Source organism: Filicampus tigris, chromosome 1, assembly GCF_054856515.1.
Source record: "Filicampus tigris isolate MCC_2025a chromosome 1, RoL_Ftig_1.0, whole genome shotgun sequence".
In the NCBI taxonomy this organism is placed as follows: Eukaryota; Metazoa; Chordata; class Actinopteri; order Syngnathiformes; family Syngnathidae; genus Filicampus; species Filicampus tigris.
The window spans coordinates 26,936,361-26,954,955 of record NC_141217.1 but is presented as its reverse complement, the minus strand read 5'-3'; the positions used below and the strand labels follow the sequence as shown (position 1 = coordinate 26,954,955).

The window sequence follows — 18,595 nt, the reverse complement described above, 5'->3', positions numbered from 1 at the left end:
TAATTTTCGTCGATCAAGTAAATTTAATTGAATACTGGTTTTTTTAAAGTTTGTTTTATGTGTCCTTAACTTAAAAAAAAAACATCTAGTACGATCATTGAATAATTGAAATATAATATTTGGGCTCGATGTACAGCAATGTCCAATAACAAAGGCCACCTTTGAGACGATATCATTTTTCTGAGCCTAGTTACTAGGGTACAATCATTGTTTTTGGTAGAAAGCACAATTTCATATTAGTCAATTTTAAAATACCAGACTCTTAATTGTATTTCCTCCCAGCAAACAGTGACAATAGAATTGCTTGTGCTAAGATAAGCGAAAGCCCTCTTTGGGGATGCAAATACCAGTGTGATAATAATGAAAATTATGTTGACAGCAATGTGCATGTGACTGGAATTAATTGACTTTAACTGCAAGGGAAAAAAACAGCCTCATGCTTATCCAACATCATCATGTTTGCAAGGAGATAGCTCAAAATCCTCCAATTGTGAATTATTGCCCAGTCACTGTTTTCCAACTCTCTGAACAAAACCAATGTTACTATTCTACCTGTCTGACTGGCAGTCTTTGTTAAACTGTGCTGGAAAAATGGAAAAAAATGGAATGGGAAAACAAACCATGTAAAGACAACAGAGCCTGCAGTTTACTAAGGAAATGCTTCAACTTGATCAAATCTCTAATTTCCTGACTAACCCATGCAACCCCCCAACCACATTAGAAGATGTGCATTGGTCTAGATCAGGGGTCGGCAACCATTTTACACTCAGAGCCATTTTGTCCATTTTCCATGGAAAAGTAAACACTAAGAGCTGCAAACACGTTTTGACATGTAAAATGAAGATGTGTATGTATGCATGTATATACTGTATATCTTTACACTTGTAAAATAGTGTTGCTTATGAAATCCATGCAGTCCATCCATGATTCAAATAGTAAAGTGCTATTTACTGTAATGCACTTTATTAAGTAATTACTTAACACAATAAAGTATCCATATCGTAATGAACTGTTTCTCGAATTGATACACATTAAATGAGTATTTCCTTGATTTAGCATTACGCTTTGAAAATCTTCTGGGCAGGGCGAAATAGTGAAGGAGGAGGATATGACGTCAGCGAGCCACGTCTCTGACTTTCCGGCTGTGAAGTGTGCTCGTTGTGATTTTTCTTCTTATTCATTCCATTTGTCCTTTAGTTGAACAATGACAACAAGTGACCAAAAGTTACCGACAGCCTGTCATTGCCATTTTCAGAGCCTGAAGATGACGCGGCTGGGGCAGTGACATCACGCATGCACCGGATCAAAAAAGGCCAGTGGGCGGACCCAGCTCATGAAAATATAGAGTTTTCTGCATCATTTTTTAGGCCTTTTCATTCCGTTTTTACCAAAGTATTCATTGGAATGTCATTATTTGTACTTGCATTCCTTCTTAAAAAAGTTTTTGGGGGAACTTATTTTCGTGTCCCTTACACTTTAAGTTCCAGTACAATTAAAAGTGAAACCAAAGTCAACATTTTAGTTACTAAATATTGTTCCTTGCCCTGTGAACAGGGCCACCTTCACCTACCCATAGGCCCCGGGGCTAACCAACAAACATAGGCCCCCCTCCCCAACCCTAACCAAGATGCTCAACTCATTTTTCAACACCGACAAACAGATCAGCACACATATTTATGCTTCTCACCAATTTTAACAAAGAGACTAGCCAACGTATCAAAAGGTTCGCACACTATACTTGGTATGAACAAATTATGCATTTTTTTCAATCACTTCTATGAAAAAAAAAAGATTTTTATAATATTTCACTGATGTAACAAACAACTGCACTTTAAGAGGTAGTCAACCCAAACATATTTTTTCCAGAATATGTTCTATGCAGGCCCACAAGTAGAAATATGGCATTCTGATTAATATTACGTTTGTGGAATATGAGAAATCCATATGACAAATAATAGTAGAAATACATTTTAAAACAATCGTTAAAATTAACCAATGAAAATCAGACAATGCTGTTGAATTGCGGTTCAACAGAATTATTTTTAATTATTCATTATTATTTTTATTTAATTTTCAAACTCATGAAACAGCCCTGGACACAAATGTTGGTACCCTTCGAAAAAACAGTCCTGAAGTGAGTACAATGGGGTGCATCTTATGACTGATACATAGGCGCCAACTTGAGCATCATTGGACCTGATTATATTTTCTTGTTTAAAAGCTGCAGCTAAAAAAAATCACCGCAGGCTACTTAGTAACGATTCTCTCCCTCTTCAATAAAGACGGTGTTTTGAGTTCAAATTCTGAGGTCAGTTTCACAGACGAAAGGTCATTTGTTGCCTGTTACGTCTGGTCCGGCTCACATTTACTCTGGTGTTCAGAATACAAAATAAAAACCGCTGAAAGGCGTGAAGTGATCGCGATTGACAGGCTGCTTGTAGAATGGACTTTTAAAAAAAACACATTTGGTACCGCACACTTTGATGCTAACAATGATCTTGGTTCTCTGTTCTCTGCTGGGCAGCGGCCCTCCGTCACCGGTTTCCATCCTGCAAATTCAATCGACCCATGTGGTCCCAGTCGGTCGGAGTCAGCCAACTGGCGTCGAGAATAGACTTTACCAATACCACGTCACATGCAGGTGCCACACTCCTGACTATTCGGACTACTGTTTCCGAGTAAGGAAACAATAAAGCATAAAAGGGTGTGGTGTACCGGTCCCACAGACGCAATGACATGTGTCCCATATTCTTTTTATTCCACCGATGACAACGCTGTGCGTGTGTGTGTGTCAGTTGATTTGTTTGATATTTTTTCTTTGTTTGGCGGCGTGTTTGCTCGTGCGACACCTGCCTGTGATGGAAAGATTATGTAATCGACGCCGATTGGCTGTCGCCGGCGAAGGACGGACCGGGACCACGTGGGTCAATTGAATATGCAGGACGGAAAACGGGGACGGAGGGCCGATGCTCAGCTCTGGTTCTCTGGTGTGGCTGAATGCTCTTTTTGGAGCTTATGTTTGAGCGTGATATCCCTACAAGAGAGCTGACGTAGGGAACCCACAAACAAATTTGACAAGCACAAGGACACTGTTGCATAGAAGGCTCTTCAAAGTGACATGAAGTGTGAATCAGTGTGAGTAGCATTGATAAACAGTAATTTCCTCAGTTTCAACCCTGTTGGTCTAATGTGCAACTCCGGCCCTCAAGGGCCGCTTTCCTGCCTGTTTTCAAGTTCTCCCTGCTGCAACACACCTGATTCAAATGATCAGCTCATCAGCAAGCTCTGAAGAAGCTTGATAAGGATATTTCAAATCAGGTGTGTTACAGCAGGGATAGATCGAAAACAGGCAGGACAACCGGCCCTTGAGGACCGAGTTTGGACACCCCCGGTGTAATGGAAGCTCAACAGGGAGGTCCTTCTTTGATTTGTTTTAGAAAACATTAAAAAATCTAATAAAAATCAATGTCATTTTGCAAGACAAAAAAATATTACTGTCATGCAGTTGTCATGTCATCTTCCAAACCGCTTATCCTATACAGGGTCGCGGGGAATTGCTGGAGCCTATCCCAGCCGTCAATGGGCGAAGGCAGACTACACCCCGAACTGGTCGCCAGCCAGTCACAGAGCACACATAGACACTGTCACTGAGCGGGAATCGATCCCACGCTGCCCGCACACAACTCAGGCGTGTGTACCACTACACTATCAGTGGACCTGTCATGCAGTTGTACGATCTGGTTATGCAGTTATGAAGTATGGTATCTGTCCTCCGGGAGGGGCTCAGCATAGATCCGCTGGTCTTCCGCATCGGGACGAACCCGAATGTGGTGGTTCGGGCCTCAGGTTAGGATGCATCCTGGACGCCTCTCTGGTGAGGTGTTCCAAACACGTCCCACCATGACTTGCGGACGAGACTACTTCTCGATAAGATGGGCAGAGTGGCTGGGGGAAAGGAAGCCTGACCTTACTTGCTTAGGCTGCTAGTCTCACGTCATGTCCCCAGATCAGTGGAAGAAGACGCATAATGCGAACAGTCGTAATAAAAAAGACTGTTCCCACAAAAATAAAACCATAGAATTGAATTTTGTGGTAAGATGACAAATTAAGACTCAGGGGAATTCCGAATAGATCTCTTGACTGATTAAGATAAGATAAGATAAGATAAGAATGCCTTTATTGATCCCACAGTGGGGAAATTTTCGTTGTTACAGTAGCAAAGATATAGGTCACACAGGGGCGGCGGCATAATGTGGCCATTAATGTATAACATTGACGGCAAACATTTAGAATCAAACCTATGTAGATATACGCAGTAACATGTGTATATACACATGTGTATACACACCAACCTACATCTACATAAAAAATATGAGGAACACTCATTTCGGCCTGTACATAGTACAGAGGAAAAAATACTCTAAGTGACAGTGCTGCAGTGCTGTAGTGAAATGTAAGGAACAGCATTGGATAAAAATAAAACTAGACTAACAGTAGTGGGGAATGTTGAGTATTGCACGGTATTACAGTAGTGGGGAATATTGGGTATTGCACGATACGAGCTCAGGTGCAGGACTGCACAATTGCACTAATGACCGCCAGTTTGTAGAGACTACACAATGTTCTTGTTAAAGAGTCTGACAGCAGCAGGCAAGAAGGAACGGCGGAATCTCTCCTTTGCACAGCGAGGGTGTAACAGTCTGTCACTGAAGGTGCTATGGAGTGCTGTTAGGGTGCCCTGGAGGGGGTGGTCCGGGTTGCCCAGCATTGATGACAGCTTGGCCAACATCCTCCTGTCCCCCACCGAGTCCACAGAGTCCAGGGAGCAGCCCAGGACAGAGCCGGCCCTCTTGACCAGTTTGTCCAGCCGCTTCTTGTCCCGGGCCGAGACGCCGCCTGCCCAGGTGACCACTCCCTGGAAGATGACCGATGCAACCACCGAGTCATAAAAGTTCCTGAGGAGTGTCCCCTGAACCCCAAAAGACCTCAGTCTCCTGAGTAGGAAGAGTCTGCTCTGACTCTTCCTATAGAGGGCGTCTGTGTTGTCGCACCAGTCCAGTTTATTGTTCAGATGAACACCCAGGTACTTGTAAGTTGAGACTCTCTCAACATCTGTTCCCCGGATATTCACTGGTGCAGGTGAAGAGTGCTGGCGCCTACCGAAATCCACCACCATTTCTTTGGATTTCCCCGCATTGATCAGGAGGCGGTTCTGCTGGCACCAATCCACAAAACCCTGAGTAAGTTCTCTGTACTCCCGATCATCTCCGCCTGTGATGAGGCCAACAATCGCAGAGTCGTCAGAGAACTTCTGCAGGTGACAGGTAGGGGTGTTGTAGTTGAAGTCCGAGGTGTAGAGGGTGAACAGGAAGGGAGCCAAGACAGTTCCCTGTGGGGCCCCCGTGCTGCAGAGGAGCACGTCAGACACACAGTCCTGTGTTCTCACATACTGCGGCCGGTTTGTGAGGTAGTCCTGGATCCATTAAGTGGTGTTTTCCAAGACTGACAGTGTGTTTGGATTGATTAAGTGTGTTTGCCAAACTGTGTGTGTGTGTATGCATGCATTTGTATACTTTCTTGTACATGCTTGCGTACTTTGCAAGACTGTGTCCCACAAAAACAGCTTCATCAGTCCTTGCAGAACCAAGGTCCAAAGTCTTTCAATCTCTATGGACTCAATTCTTCACTATGTCTACATCTTACTGTACTCGCACCTACAGTGTGGCATAAGTGCACCCACAGGTTGCACGTTCTTTACAAGACTATATTCCACTTTCCAATTATGAGCATGCATCTGCATTATGTGAGATGAACTTTCAGTTAAAAATAGCTCACCTCTTTTCATCAAACCTCATCACGGAGTTCTGCAAGACCTCAAGAGTCCCATTATCTCGATTGGGATTCCAGGGATCCAACATAACCGTGAAATTAGAAACAGGTAAATGTCTCCTCTTATAGACCAATACTTTTTTTTTGGTATTTGCTAAAAGTGAATGAACTCCGGTTACATCTGTTTAGATTCATCACATTGTTTCACAATTCATACTTCATTAGCTTTCAATGACAGGAAGTGCAGTTCATATTGTAAAAATACTCAATAGAAATACACTTGTGGTGAAGTGCACCAAAAGCCAAGGAAAATGCTGCAAGCGCAACAATTAAGACCAAACGACACTCAGTTGCAGCAAATTAAAACAAAGTCTGAGCTGCATTGCTCCGGAGACAAGCTTGCCTTTGGGTCACTGATTGCATCTTCAGAATAAATCTCCACACTGAGACAACTGAAGGGTGAGCTGCAGTGGTGTTGTGGAATAACAAATCATTGTCTTCATCTTTGACCCGCTCACCCCTCTTTCTTTTAATTGTGGAATGATAAATGTGTCTCCCTTTGTGATATCCAAGAGTTGAATGATTTTCAGCCTGCTTACTTTGTCTTTACCGAGAATGACCTTCATTTCAAAGAGAAAGGATGTCACATGAAATGAGTTTCTGTCTCAATCAGCAAGCTTTGAGCTCCCTCTGACAGCAGCATACAGAACAACAATAAAGACCATGACAGGGTGCAGAAAAAAGCAGAAAAACGTTCCGGAGTCACACACATTGTGGCTCAACCAACACGAAAGAAGCATGTATAAGAAAATAGATACAAGAGCCTTATGATCACCAGACCAGTTAAATTCCTCCATGCCAAACCCACCCAGACGGGCCTTTATGGAAGATGATTAATGCATCGGACATTAGCGCACACAGACTTGGTTTTGGATTATTGCACTAATGTATTTGGAAAAGGCTCAATGAACCTGCAACAGTAAGCTAGTGCCAAGACATGCCACTGTTTGAGAGCTATTGTTTATTGCTGTCTGTTGGTTGGTTGGTTGGTTGGTTGGATGGTTTGCTTGTTAACAGCAAAAGCTACACAACTCAAATGTTGTGGAGGTGTGACACGTGACAAGAACCAATTACTGTACACTATATGCAGCTGCAAACTGGGGCACAGCCAGGGACTTGGGGCCCTGCGAAAAACATCACTTTGGCTCCAAACCACCACAATGCCCCAACTAAACAAACAAATAAATAAATAAATGAATGAATAAATAAATACATAAATAAAAATAATAATACAAACTTAAAGAGGAAGTCAACCAAAACATATTTTTTTCCAGAATATGTTCTATGTAGGCCCACTAGTTGAAACACGGCATTCTGATGAATATCACCTTTGTGGAATATAAATTAAGCAGCAGAATGTACCCACTTTTAGCCATTTCAACTTCAATGTCATCTTCAATCGACATATGACAGATGACCGCCACCCGAGTTAGCTAAAAACAGGTGGATTTCTCTTATTCCACAAATGCAATATTAATCAGAATGCCATGTTTAGACTAGTGCGCCTGCATAGAACATCCATCCATCCATTATCTGTACCGCTTCTCCTCACAAGGGTCGCGGGGCGTGCTGGAGCCTATCCCAGCTGTCTTTGGGCAGTAGGCGGGGGACACCCTGAACTGGTTGCCAGCCAATCGCAGGGCACACAGAGACAAACATCCGCACTCACAATCACACCTAGGGGCGATTTAGACAGTCCAATCAACTTACCATGCATGTTTTTGGAATGTGGGAGGAAACCGGAGTGCCCGGAGAAAACCCACGCAGGCACGGGGAGAACATGCAAACTCCACACAGGGAGGCCGGAGCCGGGATCGAACCCACGACCTCTGAACTGTGAGGCGGACGTGCTAGCCAGTCGACCACCGTGCCGCCCTATGCATAGAACATATCCTGAAAAAAAATATGTTTGGGTTGACTACCTCTTCCTCTAAGTAGCGCCCTTGTCAATCAAGGGCCCTTTGAATGGTCATCACATGTGGTGCCACCGGGTCCAAATCAGGAAGAAAATACAGCTAGAGGAATACAATGCATGTTACCGAGTGCCATTCTTGCAATCCCTACAAATGGATCAGAGTAAACCAAAGGATATAACCGAGATTATAACCAAGAATACTTCCTTCTGGAGGTTGTGGTTGCTTCATTTTGTTGAACCGTGTTGAGTGTCTTCTATTTTAAAACATGCACAGTATTCGACAGGTGGTCTTTGAGAGTTGGTGAAGGAACGTGGTGTGATATTGTAGTTTTGAGTTGCTTCTACACATGGAAGTCACATGAAGAACCAGAGAGACTGAGGTCTGGAGACAAATGACCAATTGGACTCGAATCAGGGTGAAGAGTCTAAGGCTGACGTGTGCAGTTAAGTGAGGAAAGAGAGCTGAAAAAAAAAAAAGAACAAAAGTGGAAGACATGCCGAGGCAGACAGAGAGTGGGAGCATTACAGATAAATCCACTCCAGCAAACTCCCAGGACAGTAGCGGATTTGCATTGTGGTGACGCTACCCCCACCCTCCCCACAGACACACGGGGTGCCGCCAATCAGTGCAACATAGAGGAAAACATTGGCGGAATGGTGAACACTGTGAATGATTGAAAAAGTTTGGGCTCACTGTAGATTGACTCATGGCTTACTGACTTGCTTTGAGAAGAGTCCCTCATGATGAAAACAATATTCTCAAAATTCCGCAATTTTGCAATAATCAATACAATGGGAGGTAAAAAAAACAAAACACTGTAACGTAACTGAGCTGAGGACAAAGAACAAGCTTGTACAAATGAATAAACATCAATGACCCATAGTAATAGTTTCATCAAATGCTAATATGTATTATTAAATAATATTCTTTACGAATCTTTTCACAGTCCTCACTGTATGTTGTACATTATAGTTATTTTAAAGTGAACATATTATGGAAAATGTACTTTTTAAATGTTTGTATGCAAATACATTATGGTGCTATTTTAACACTTTTCAAGTGTGAAATCAAACAACCAAGAACAGTGAACCCCTTTTATTGCTGGGGATATGTTTCAGACCCACCCACTATACAAATTAAGAGGCCACGCTTCAGTTTAATGTTTATTTCAAATCCTAGTACAATGAAATGTACATTTATTTGGACCAATATATCAATGAAAGCAGAAACAGCTCATGAGCACTGAACTTAAGAGCTGATCGAGACACTTTCCAAAGGTTTTCTTGATGATAATGACCAAAATCCCTTAATAAGTTCTTACATAAATAGCTGTTATTGTACTGCCAAGGGTGCTTTTAGACAGTCCACGTTTTCTTTTGTGTCATTCACTTGATGCACTTTTAGTGGCACCAGACATGAAGAAAACATGGTGGTCTCTTAATTTTCTTCCACAGCTGTAGATGAAATCTTGCGATAGCTTACATCTTACGGTATACATTTTTAGAAACATTTTAATAGTTTTACTCCCTCACATGCCTTAAATACATTTAAATATGTTAAGCCACACTTTTTAAAGTATTCCTTAGGTCCTGTTTTCACTCTCTCATGCGCGCACACACAGTTTCCACAATAAGCGGCAATGCTCGATTGCTTCAAGCTGTTTGTCACTCGCCACATTGGGACCTTCTTTGCCTCTTCTTTTTGCTCTTTTTACTCTTTATCTCTTCTAGTAGACCTTGGTACTGCTGTTGCGGCACAACGTGGTACTACACTGAAGGCAAACAGCTCTATATTTGGACTTGCCTGCATTAAAAACCCGTCAGAAATGATGGCTCAAAAATTTGCAAGTCAGGTCCATAAATATTGGGGCATGGACAAAAGTCTCATTGTTTTGGTCCTAAACAACAATCCTACAGGGGATTTCAAATGAAATAAAGATGCGCTTTAAATGCAGACTTGCATCTTTAATTTGAGAGTATTTACATCCAAACCAGGTGAACGGTGTAGGAATTATAATCTTTTGTGTACATTATGCACCTCTCTCTCCAAAAGTAATGGGATCTCATCTGGACTTGGACCTGGACTCGGACCATGAGCACTTGAGCCTTTGTGACTCGAACTTGACTTGGACTTGATATTATTATATAAGTAGATTTGACTTGAGCCCTGCTGCTAGGCCTCAACTCTAACTGTCTTCAGTTCCTGCTTGTTCTTGGGGCCTTTTGTTCCTCTGTTTTCAGTGAAATGAATGCTCAGTCAGATTCAGGCCAGGTGATTGAACTGACCATTGCATAACACTTCACTTCACTTGCCTTTAGAAAAAAAAATAAACGCCCAAAAAATCGTTAGTTGATTTTGTCGTATGCTCCGAGTCATTGTCCATCTGCACTGTGAAACGCCGTCCAGTGAGTTCTGAAGCATTTGGCTGAGTATGAGCAGATATAGCTCAAATGTATCTTGCTGCTTTTGTCAGCAATCACATCATCAATAAATACAAAGGAACCAGTTCCACTGACAACCATACATGCCCATGTTATGAAACTACCATCACCGTGCCTCAATGATGAGGTGGTAGTCAGGGTCATGAATATTCGGATGTGACATAATTCTCATGTCGTCTCATGAAGCAAACAAGATGTGCTTTAACTGCAGATGTTGACTTTCACTCTCACTTTTCAAGGGACCAAAAGTAATGGGAGTATTGGCTGCTCAGCTGTTCCACGGCCAGGTAGGCAAGTTTGGCTGATACCGCACATACAAAATGGTTGGGTAAGTAATCACTTTAAAAACCTTTATATGTGATTAACCAGACTTCAGAATGTGTATCTGAAGCTGTGAGTCTCCTATTTATGTTCTCTCAGCTTTTAATGGCCTCAGTGAGTTGTCCGTTTAATTGCTGAACCAACCTGCAGGGTTCCGGTTGGAATAATGGCCAGTTGGCTTGCCATTATTCTTTTGCTTTTTCTGGGAAACATGTAAATGCTTGTTCTGCAACTTTGTTACATTTAAGGTCAATTTACTTTCAAAAGACCAAGTACTTATATATATATATATATATATATATATATATATATATATATATATATATATATATATATATATATATATATATATATATATATATATATGTATATATATATATATATATATATATATATATGTACTGTATATATATAGATATATACTATAAACATATGTATACTGTATGTATATATATATAAATCCACTTTTGTCCCAATCCGGTACGGATCCCAATACTTGAGTGGCGATACGTACCGATACGTATTGCGATACTTAAATATGATAAAAATATATATATTAAAACAACTGAGGCAATGGGTTTCCAAAGATTTTACTTAAGTGCCATTTCACATTTATACATGTGTCATGATTAAAAAGGGCATAAACTTTTCCAGTAACTGTTCCTGACACACAGGAGTCTAATAAATAAAACTCCATTCACAAACCTCAACTTTAAGGACCTCAAATGTTCCAAAAGTATGTTATAGAACGTGCAAAACATAACATAGCATAAGGTATTGAAAGTATTGAAGTATTGCGATACTTCATCAACGGATCGATACTTGTATCGGCATAAAAAGTATTGCGATGCTTCGCGATATATTTTTTCCCAACCCCACCTTGTAATATCTATTTAGAAAAAAATAAAATAAAAGTGAGTGTGCATCTCTTGTGAAGTTGTTTTTTGTGTTTTGGACTGTGGAGATCAACAAATTGAAATTGAAAATGAAATTAAATTGAACTTCATGAGGAACCCCCAAAGCCCTCTAAAAATTAAAGCAAAACAATGAGAAGGAAATTGCAGGACCGCGCACAGCGTTTACATGTGACAATTTCATGAGATGTGAACAGAGTCTCCTGGCATTGAGAGAAAAACGGAAGAAGAAGAAAACGTTTGAACTCACCATATCGATGGATGATACAGGGCCGATGCTGTTGACATAGATGCCCACATCAATGACTGTTGGCTTCACTGAAAGAGTCCAAAGTATTAAAAAGTGAGTGAAAACGGCAAAAAATATTGTCATTACACAGTACTATATTATGTCTTTGGAATAGGGAGGGACGGTGTACTCGGTGAAAAGGGAACTTTGGGACTGTGAAATAGACGCTGCTAACCACAACACCATTTCGTTGACATGTACATACATACATGCACGCATATGCGCACAACCACATAATGTACACACACATCCACATGGACACAAACACATGCACACGCCCAACTAACAGAGTTTTGTACTTGTGTTTGTGAGTCCATTTGTTAGTCAGTTAGCAGGCTACTCCAGTGTTAGGGTTACTTTCAAATGAAATTCAGACGAGTGTGAATTATTTTGAGTCAAGCAAACTTGCGCCCCACTAGCTGCATCTGGTCAATACTTGTTGTAGTTTGTAGATGAGAAAAGCAGAGCACAAAGCCTCCAACCACAGGCCTGCAATGAGTCATTAAACATTTAATTAAGACAAGTGCTTGTAAATAATGGTGTAAATGTACCATAAATGAAAGAAATTAAGTGCACTCAAGGAATACTGCATACTATGTTAAAGCTTTAAGTCCCGTAGGGCTATTAACCCAGTGTTCACTATGAAGTAGACTCAACCTAAATGAATCGGTACACCAAAGTGCTCGACTGAGCGCATATTCTTTTCTCCTGAGGTGATTTGAAGTTTCCAAACAATAAGCCTGAGGGGGGAAAATAAATATAGTCAGGTCCATAATTATTGGGACATGAACACAATTCTCATCTTTTTGGATGTAAAGACCGCCACAATATATACCACAACAATCTGTAGTGGCAGAGTAAAACTAGTCTTATTTGCTTTCCTTCTTCCTTCATGAACGATTTATCTTCATTTTTCTATGTTTAAAACTCTGTCAGGAACATTACAGCAGGACTGTGTGCGGGAGTGTTTTACTGTATATATATACTAAATATTAGTGCTTCAAAGAACACATTGCTGACAGAATTATTTACTTAGTAGCGAGCTTTCAAAAATGCAGGTTGTACACATTTATGCGCATACACATATTTTCAAATAAATGCAGGACAAACATTTTAGTGCTACTAACGGTTGTGTTTTCATATGAAAACATTTTCAAGGACCAAAATAAAAACAAATGATTAAAAATAACACTCACCATAGCTACATACATATATTAGTGCTGTCAAGCGAGCATTTTTTTAACTAATTAATTGCAAAATTTTCCGTAATTGATTGTGATTAGTCACATTTCTTAACTACAATTTCCTACAAAGCTTGTAACAGATATTTTATTGAATAAAATATTGGAATTAGTGTGGGGAAAAAATGTAAGTATATTTCAATTCAAAGATTGTTCTAATAGTTTTCTTTGATCGCTGAATACAATTCTTTTCCTGTTAACCCTTTGGAATGGCCTCCCATTGGATGTTTGGCAAGCCCCTATCTGTCCATTTTTAAAACCCGGTTGAAGACGCATTTCTATTTGCTGGCTTTTGATCCGACCTGAGACCTGAAATTTTATTTATATATATATACGTATATATGTGCGTGCGATGTGTATATAGCACACACTTACATTCAAGCCATAAAATATATGACCTTATTTATAATTTCACATGGAGTCGTGGATAAAATAGCAAAGCTTATGCCTGTAAGCATGTATGACCAGTCCACGCTTCGCTGGTCCATTCAATTGAATGAGAGCGAGTCTCGGCCTTCAAAATTTCAAAATATCCACTCTTTTATTATCTTTATCATGATTATCGCTTGGCTTCTAGCTCTGCAGCAACGCGCATCTTCCTTGACTGTCTTTCTGTGTATTAAAAAAAGTCTCCATATAACAATGCAATATTGTATGGGGAGCCTCAAAAAGACAATCCAGGCTGGCACATTAACATCACTGGGAGTCCACACTTAACATCGGGTGAGTAGCCAACTGTTATTTTTTTCTTTTTTTTTCCATCCAAGTCGGGTTCAAAAGCATTGTGCCCTGTGCGGCGGGCCTTATCACAAAAGCTACATAATGTGTCAAGCCGAATGCATGGATAAATTAGTACAGAACAACGCACACAATGTAGATAACACACACATGCACGAAGGCACAAAAACACTTGTGTTCTGTGTAGCATAAAATTATTTATCACTAAAGCACAGTTGCAGTATGAATGCAAATTATTGTCAACTTTGTTAATGTTGATGTCTGCCAGTAAGTTCTAAAAAAATTAAAAAATGCACTTGCCAAATCCTTTTGGAGTAATATTTTGTTTTTTTCTTTCAAAAAATGCTTACTTTTCACTGAGCCCACACTAATATTGTTATAGTATCATTATTGAGATATCTGGCAAAAATAAATATGAAATTTTAAGTATGACTGCCAGTCATGATAGCCACCGACATACTGTTCATATATCTGCACACGCAGCATCGTGGTCAAATCAACAACACTTTTGACATTTGGATTTCTTCGTTTATTACACTGTTTTGATAAGTACTTCAGACATTATAATCTTTTGTAAACGAGTTGCCCTGTAACTGAGCGTGTGTGTTGGATAGCTAGGAAGAGTGCTGCAATGGAAAAAAAAAAAGGCATTAGTCTGCCGCCGTTATATGATGTGTTCGGTGCTGCAGTGTTCGTGTGTGTCTCTGAACCAAAGTGAGTAAACTAACAAGTGACTTAGTATCGTGTGTTTATTCATCACTGTGTTTTCCCGTCTATGTGATTTATTTAGCTTGCATGCAGTCAATGTCCGTCAATATAATAGTAGAATAACTCAATCATTTGCATTATTTTGACCCAATTTGTTGTGTTCATTTAACCGTAAAAGTTGGGTCAAAACTCAATAACCCAATTTTTTGGTTGAAATTGTGGTCCTTTTTAACACAGTAATTGGGTCAAATTTAACCCCTTAATAGTTATTTTTGACCCAACTGTTTTTAGAGTGTAACATACAACAAAAACATGTAACTGCAGTGTTTACGTGAGTTGCAGATTGCATGAATTTGGGCTTGTATGATTCGTCTGCTTTGCTGTGTTGGTGATCCTACTTCAGGAAGAGCGGTGAATCAAAGTCTGACACAGGTTCCAACATTCTTGTGACTTCACAACACATCATTAGCTGTAGCTGTAGCACAAGATGCATCATGCAGGCTTAATACCGGCCACAACGTAATTTTTTATTTTCGCATTTCATAATTTCAATGTTGTTGCCTTACATGGTGAAAGGGGGTGGAAAATGGGGGTCATTAGGAATCTGTCCCTCCATCCCCAGTACCATCTGCGCGCACCCACACATTTTCACAAAAATGGGCACCTCGGTTTCAACTCTAAATGCTTCAGCATACAAAGACATTTGGGCCAAGTGGATATAAAAAGTCTACACACTCTTGTTTTCCACTATCAATGTGACCTATAACATGTGCACTTCAAATGATTTTGTTTTCTTTAAAAGAGATGAGAAGTAAAAATAAACAATTGAAATGATGTTGCTGTGTGGAAAATGAAGCAGATATATCCCAGTGGAGCGTTAAAGATGAGAAGACAACATTACGAGAACGAGAGTAATGCGGTCAAAATGGTCAATTATAGTAAATGTTCATTCAAGTTTACTGCAACTTTTAAATGTCAGTATAAGCACTGAGTTGATACAATTCTTAGATACTAAAACTCGAGAAGATTTTAAGGAAATGTTTAGAATCTTCTCAAATTCACACTTTTTAGTTGATGATAAACATTATTCATTTAACATGAGTTTGATTAGATAGGTCTAAACAAACCCACATTCCCTTTTACAGTTTATACAGTGGTAAGTGGGTACTTGTACAACCATGTTCTTAGTCATTTTTTATATATTTTTTTTCAATTGCATTAGACATGGGCGGTGAACTGGGTAGCACGTCCACCTCACAGTGCAGCGGTCATGGGTTTGAATCAGGCTCTGGCCTTCCTATGTGGAGTTTGCATGTTCTTCTTGTGCGTGCGTGTGTTTTCTCTGGGTACTCCGGTTTCCTCCCACATTTCAAAAACATGCATGTTAGGTTAATTGAATTCTCTAAAATCTGAGCTGGGCATTTTGTCGATGTGACGGACTGGTCCATCTATGACGGACGTCTGTTTTGCTGATGAATGAAAAATGTTAAAGTAGACAGACTAAGCATTGTTGGAAGCCCATGTAATTAATCTGTCTTTCGTCTGTAGTTCGTCTGTAATTCGTCTGTAGTTCGTCTTTAGTCTATTTTTTGCGGCAAAACTTCAATGGCCGCGGCGAGCGCGGCAAAGAAAAATAGTGAGTTGTGTGTGCATGCGTGTGTACATTGCTGTGTGGCACCGTATCAAACTAAGAGAGAAGGTAGCTTCTAGGTATGACTGCAGGTCACATTGGGGTCGAAATTAAACTTGATGATGCTGCGCAGGAACAAACGAAGATGTGGGTGAGCTAAAAAGAGTAGACAGCAATTAGTACCTCAATGATACTTTGACACTGCAGCTGAATCAATTAAGGAAACCAAACAGTTTACATGTAATCTAATGAAGCAGTTGTCCTATGAAAAATTAATTGACTCCATGACCCATGATATATTAATTTGAACGATTTTTCATGCTGCTTAAAATTCTAGAATTTTATATTTTGCTTGATTATGCAATAAGTCACAAATGTAGTCATTTGCAAGATGTTATTCTACACAACAGAATCTAGGGACATGCAGGTGTGTTCATGTGTCAGTGTGTTGAGTTTCTAAGGACCTGCTGTGCTGGGCATGCGTTGGTGGATGCCTGCTGGGAGACTTGGTTTCATTCCAGGAATATGTCACGCTCCACCAACTGTCCAATTAGGGACAACAATTCTCTGGCAAAAGGGACTTTGCTTGTTTGTTTGTCACACCTGATTTCATTACGTTGACATGGACAAAATTTCTTTAATCTAGTCAGAGTTTGAATTAAAATTATGATTGGATGGACTGTTTTCATGGACACTAAAGATATTGATCAAATTAGTATTTGCGTGCTCATACATCACACGATCGGACCAATGCGCGGATTGACCAAATATACCGGAAACAGTAGTAGAAGACGAAGCCATATCGACTTCTGTGTCAATAAAACATCGCTCCGTCCAGTTCTATTTTAAATGTTTGCATAATTTTGTGTATTTTTCCCGTTTGCATTTGTTACGTCAAGTTAACACTTTCTAATGGAGCTGCAAATGTATCAGTTCAGTCTTGCGGCTGCTATGTTTTTCACTCACTCTGCTTCTACTACCTTCCTAGAATAACAGAAACGTGTACACTGACGTCACATACATGCGCGGTAAAGACGTTTTTTTCCGAAATTTCTGTATAAGCGTATTCATGCGTGCCGATTGGAATATCAATCGACATAAACCACCCCTCTCGTTTGGAATAAAATCTTGATCGGAATGGGCTTGATTGGATCAGAATATTCAGAATGGGGTTTGCATGGAGCCATCTATTCCAATGTGTTCCTTCTCTCCTTGCTGCAACTACTGTGAGACCACTTAAATTAAACAATAACAATGGAACAACCAATTCACCGACAGCTGGTCATCCTCAGAGCTGTATTAAAAAGACAGGTGCGCAATAGTTGAGCTGATTTCAGCAGCATTGTTTCTCATTGGAGCTATCCACCGTTTACATAAATCTAACTCTAACAAACATTTACTCCTTTCCCCTTACAGCCAAAGATCTTGTCGCAGCTAAACAGAATACTGTACAGGTTTGACGAGCTATGGCGTAATCGTACTTTACGGATCGTGTGCACTACACATTCATTAGTATTAGCAGCTAGCTTTGTTGCGCGAGCTAAAAAAAATTGTCACCATTTTACGGTGTGCCGACTGTCACTGGGCTTCCTGTTCGGAACAATCAGGTTTGGCCAGTGTGGCATACTCAAGAATTACCCTGTAATTCTTTTTATTCACTGCTGTTATCCTTTTGGCTTTTCCCCTCAGGGGTCGCCACAGCGAATCAAGTGCACGCACGATCAAGTGAATCAAGTGCACGCACGATTCGCATCATTGATTTGGCAAGGCATTTTTACGCCGAATGCCCTTCCTGACGCAACCCTATTAACAGGGAGTACACACACAGACACCATCACTGAGCGGGAATCGATCCCACACTGCCTGCACACAACTCGGGCGTGTGTACCACTACACTATCAATCACTCTCTTTTAATTCACTGTATTAACTGTTAAAACATGACGTCACGCTACCGTTTCTTCGTGTGTTTTCTTCATTTTTTTTTTTTATTGACGTGCTAAACTGTGGGTTCAGATAACTAAACGGTGGGAACAGATTAGTAAACTGTGGGTACAGATTACTAAACTGTGGGTACAGATTAGTAAACTGTGGGTACAGATTAGTAAAACTGCCAGTGGACATTAAACATTCACCAAATGCACACTTAAATCCAGGTTAAAAACATTTCTGTTGTCATGTGCCTATGCATGAAATCTGCACTGTATTTTTTTTATGCTTTACTTATCTTGCCTTTTAATCTAAGTATTCTACGTGATTTTGATTTTTGTAATTCTTAATGCTTTCTGTAATACTTTTGATGTTTTATGTAAAGCACTTTGGATTGTCTTGTGCATGAAAAGTGCTATACAAATAAACTTGCCTTGCCTTTAAATGACAAAACCTGACAAATGTATGTGCAGACCTTAATCAATTAGATTGAGTCTGATTGGATGCACCAAATGGGAGCACCGCTGCACTGCAAGTCCAAGGTGCTGGACAGAGTATCTAACACCCCTTGAAGAGAATT

At 40.2% G+C, this 18,595-nt stretch overlaps 1 protein-coding gene across 1 annotated transcript in view; it reads right to left on the bottom strand.

Annotated features, from left to right (window-relative positions):
• Positions 1–18,595, bottom strand: part of LOC147153401 (gamma-aminobutyric acid receptor subunit gamma-3-like) — a 64,708-nt gene that overhangs the window by 25,939 nt on the left and 20,174 nt on the right. Inside the window, exon 3 of the mRNA XM_086029274.1 lies at positions 11,732–11,799. Coding sequence (XP_085885400.1) covers positions 11,732–11,799 — 68 coding nt within the window. The remainder of the gene's footprint in view (positions 1–11,731; positions 11,800–18,595) is intronic.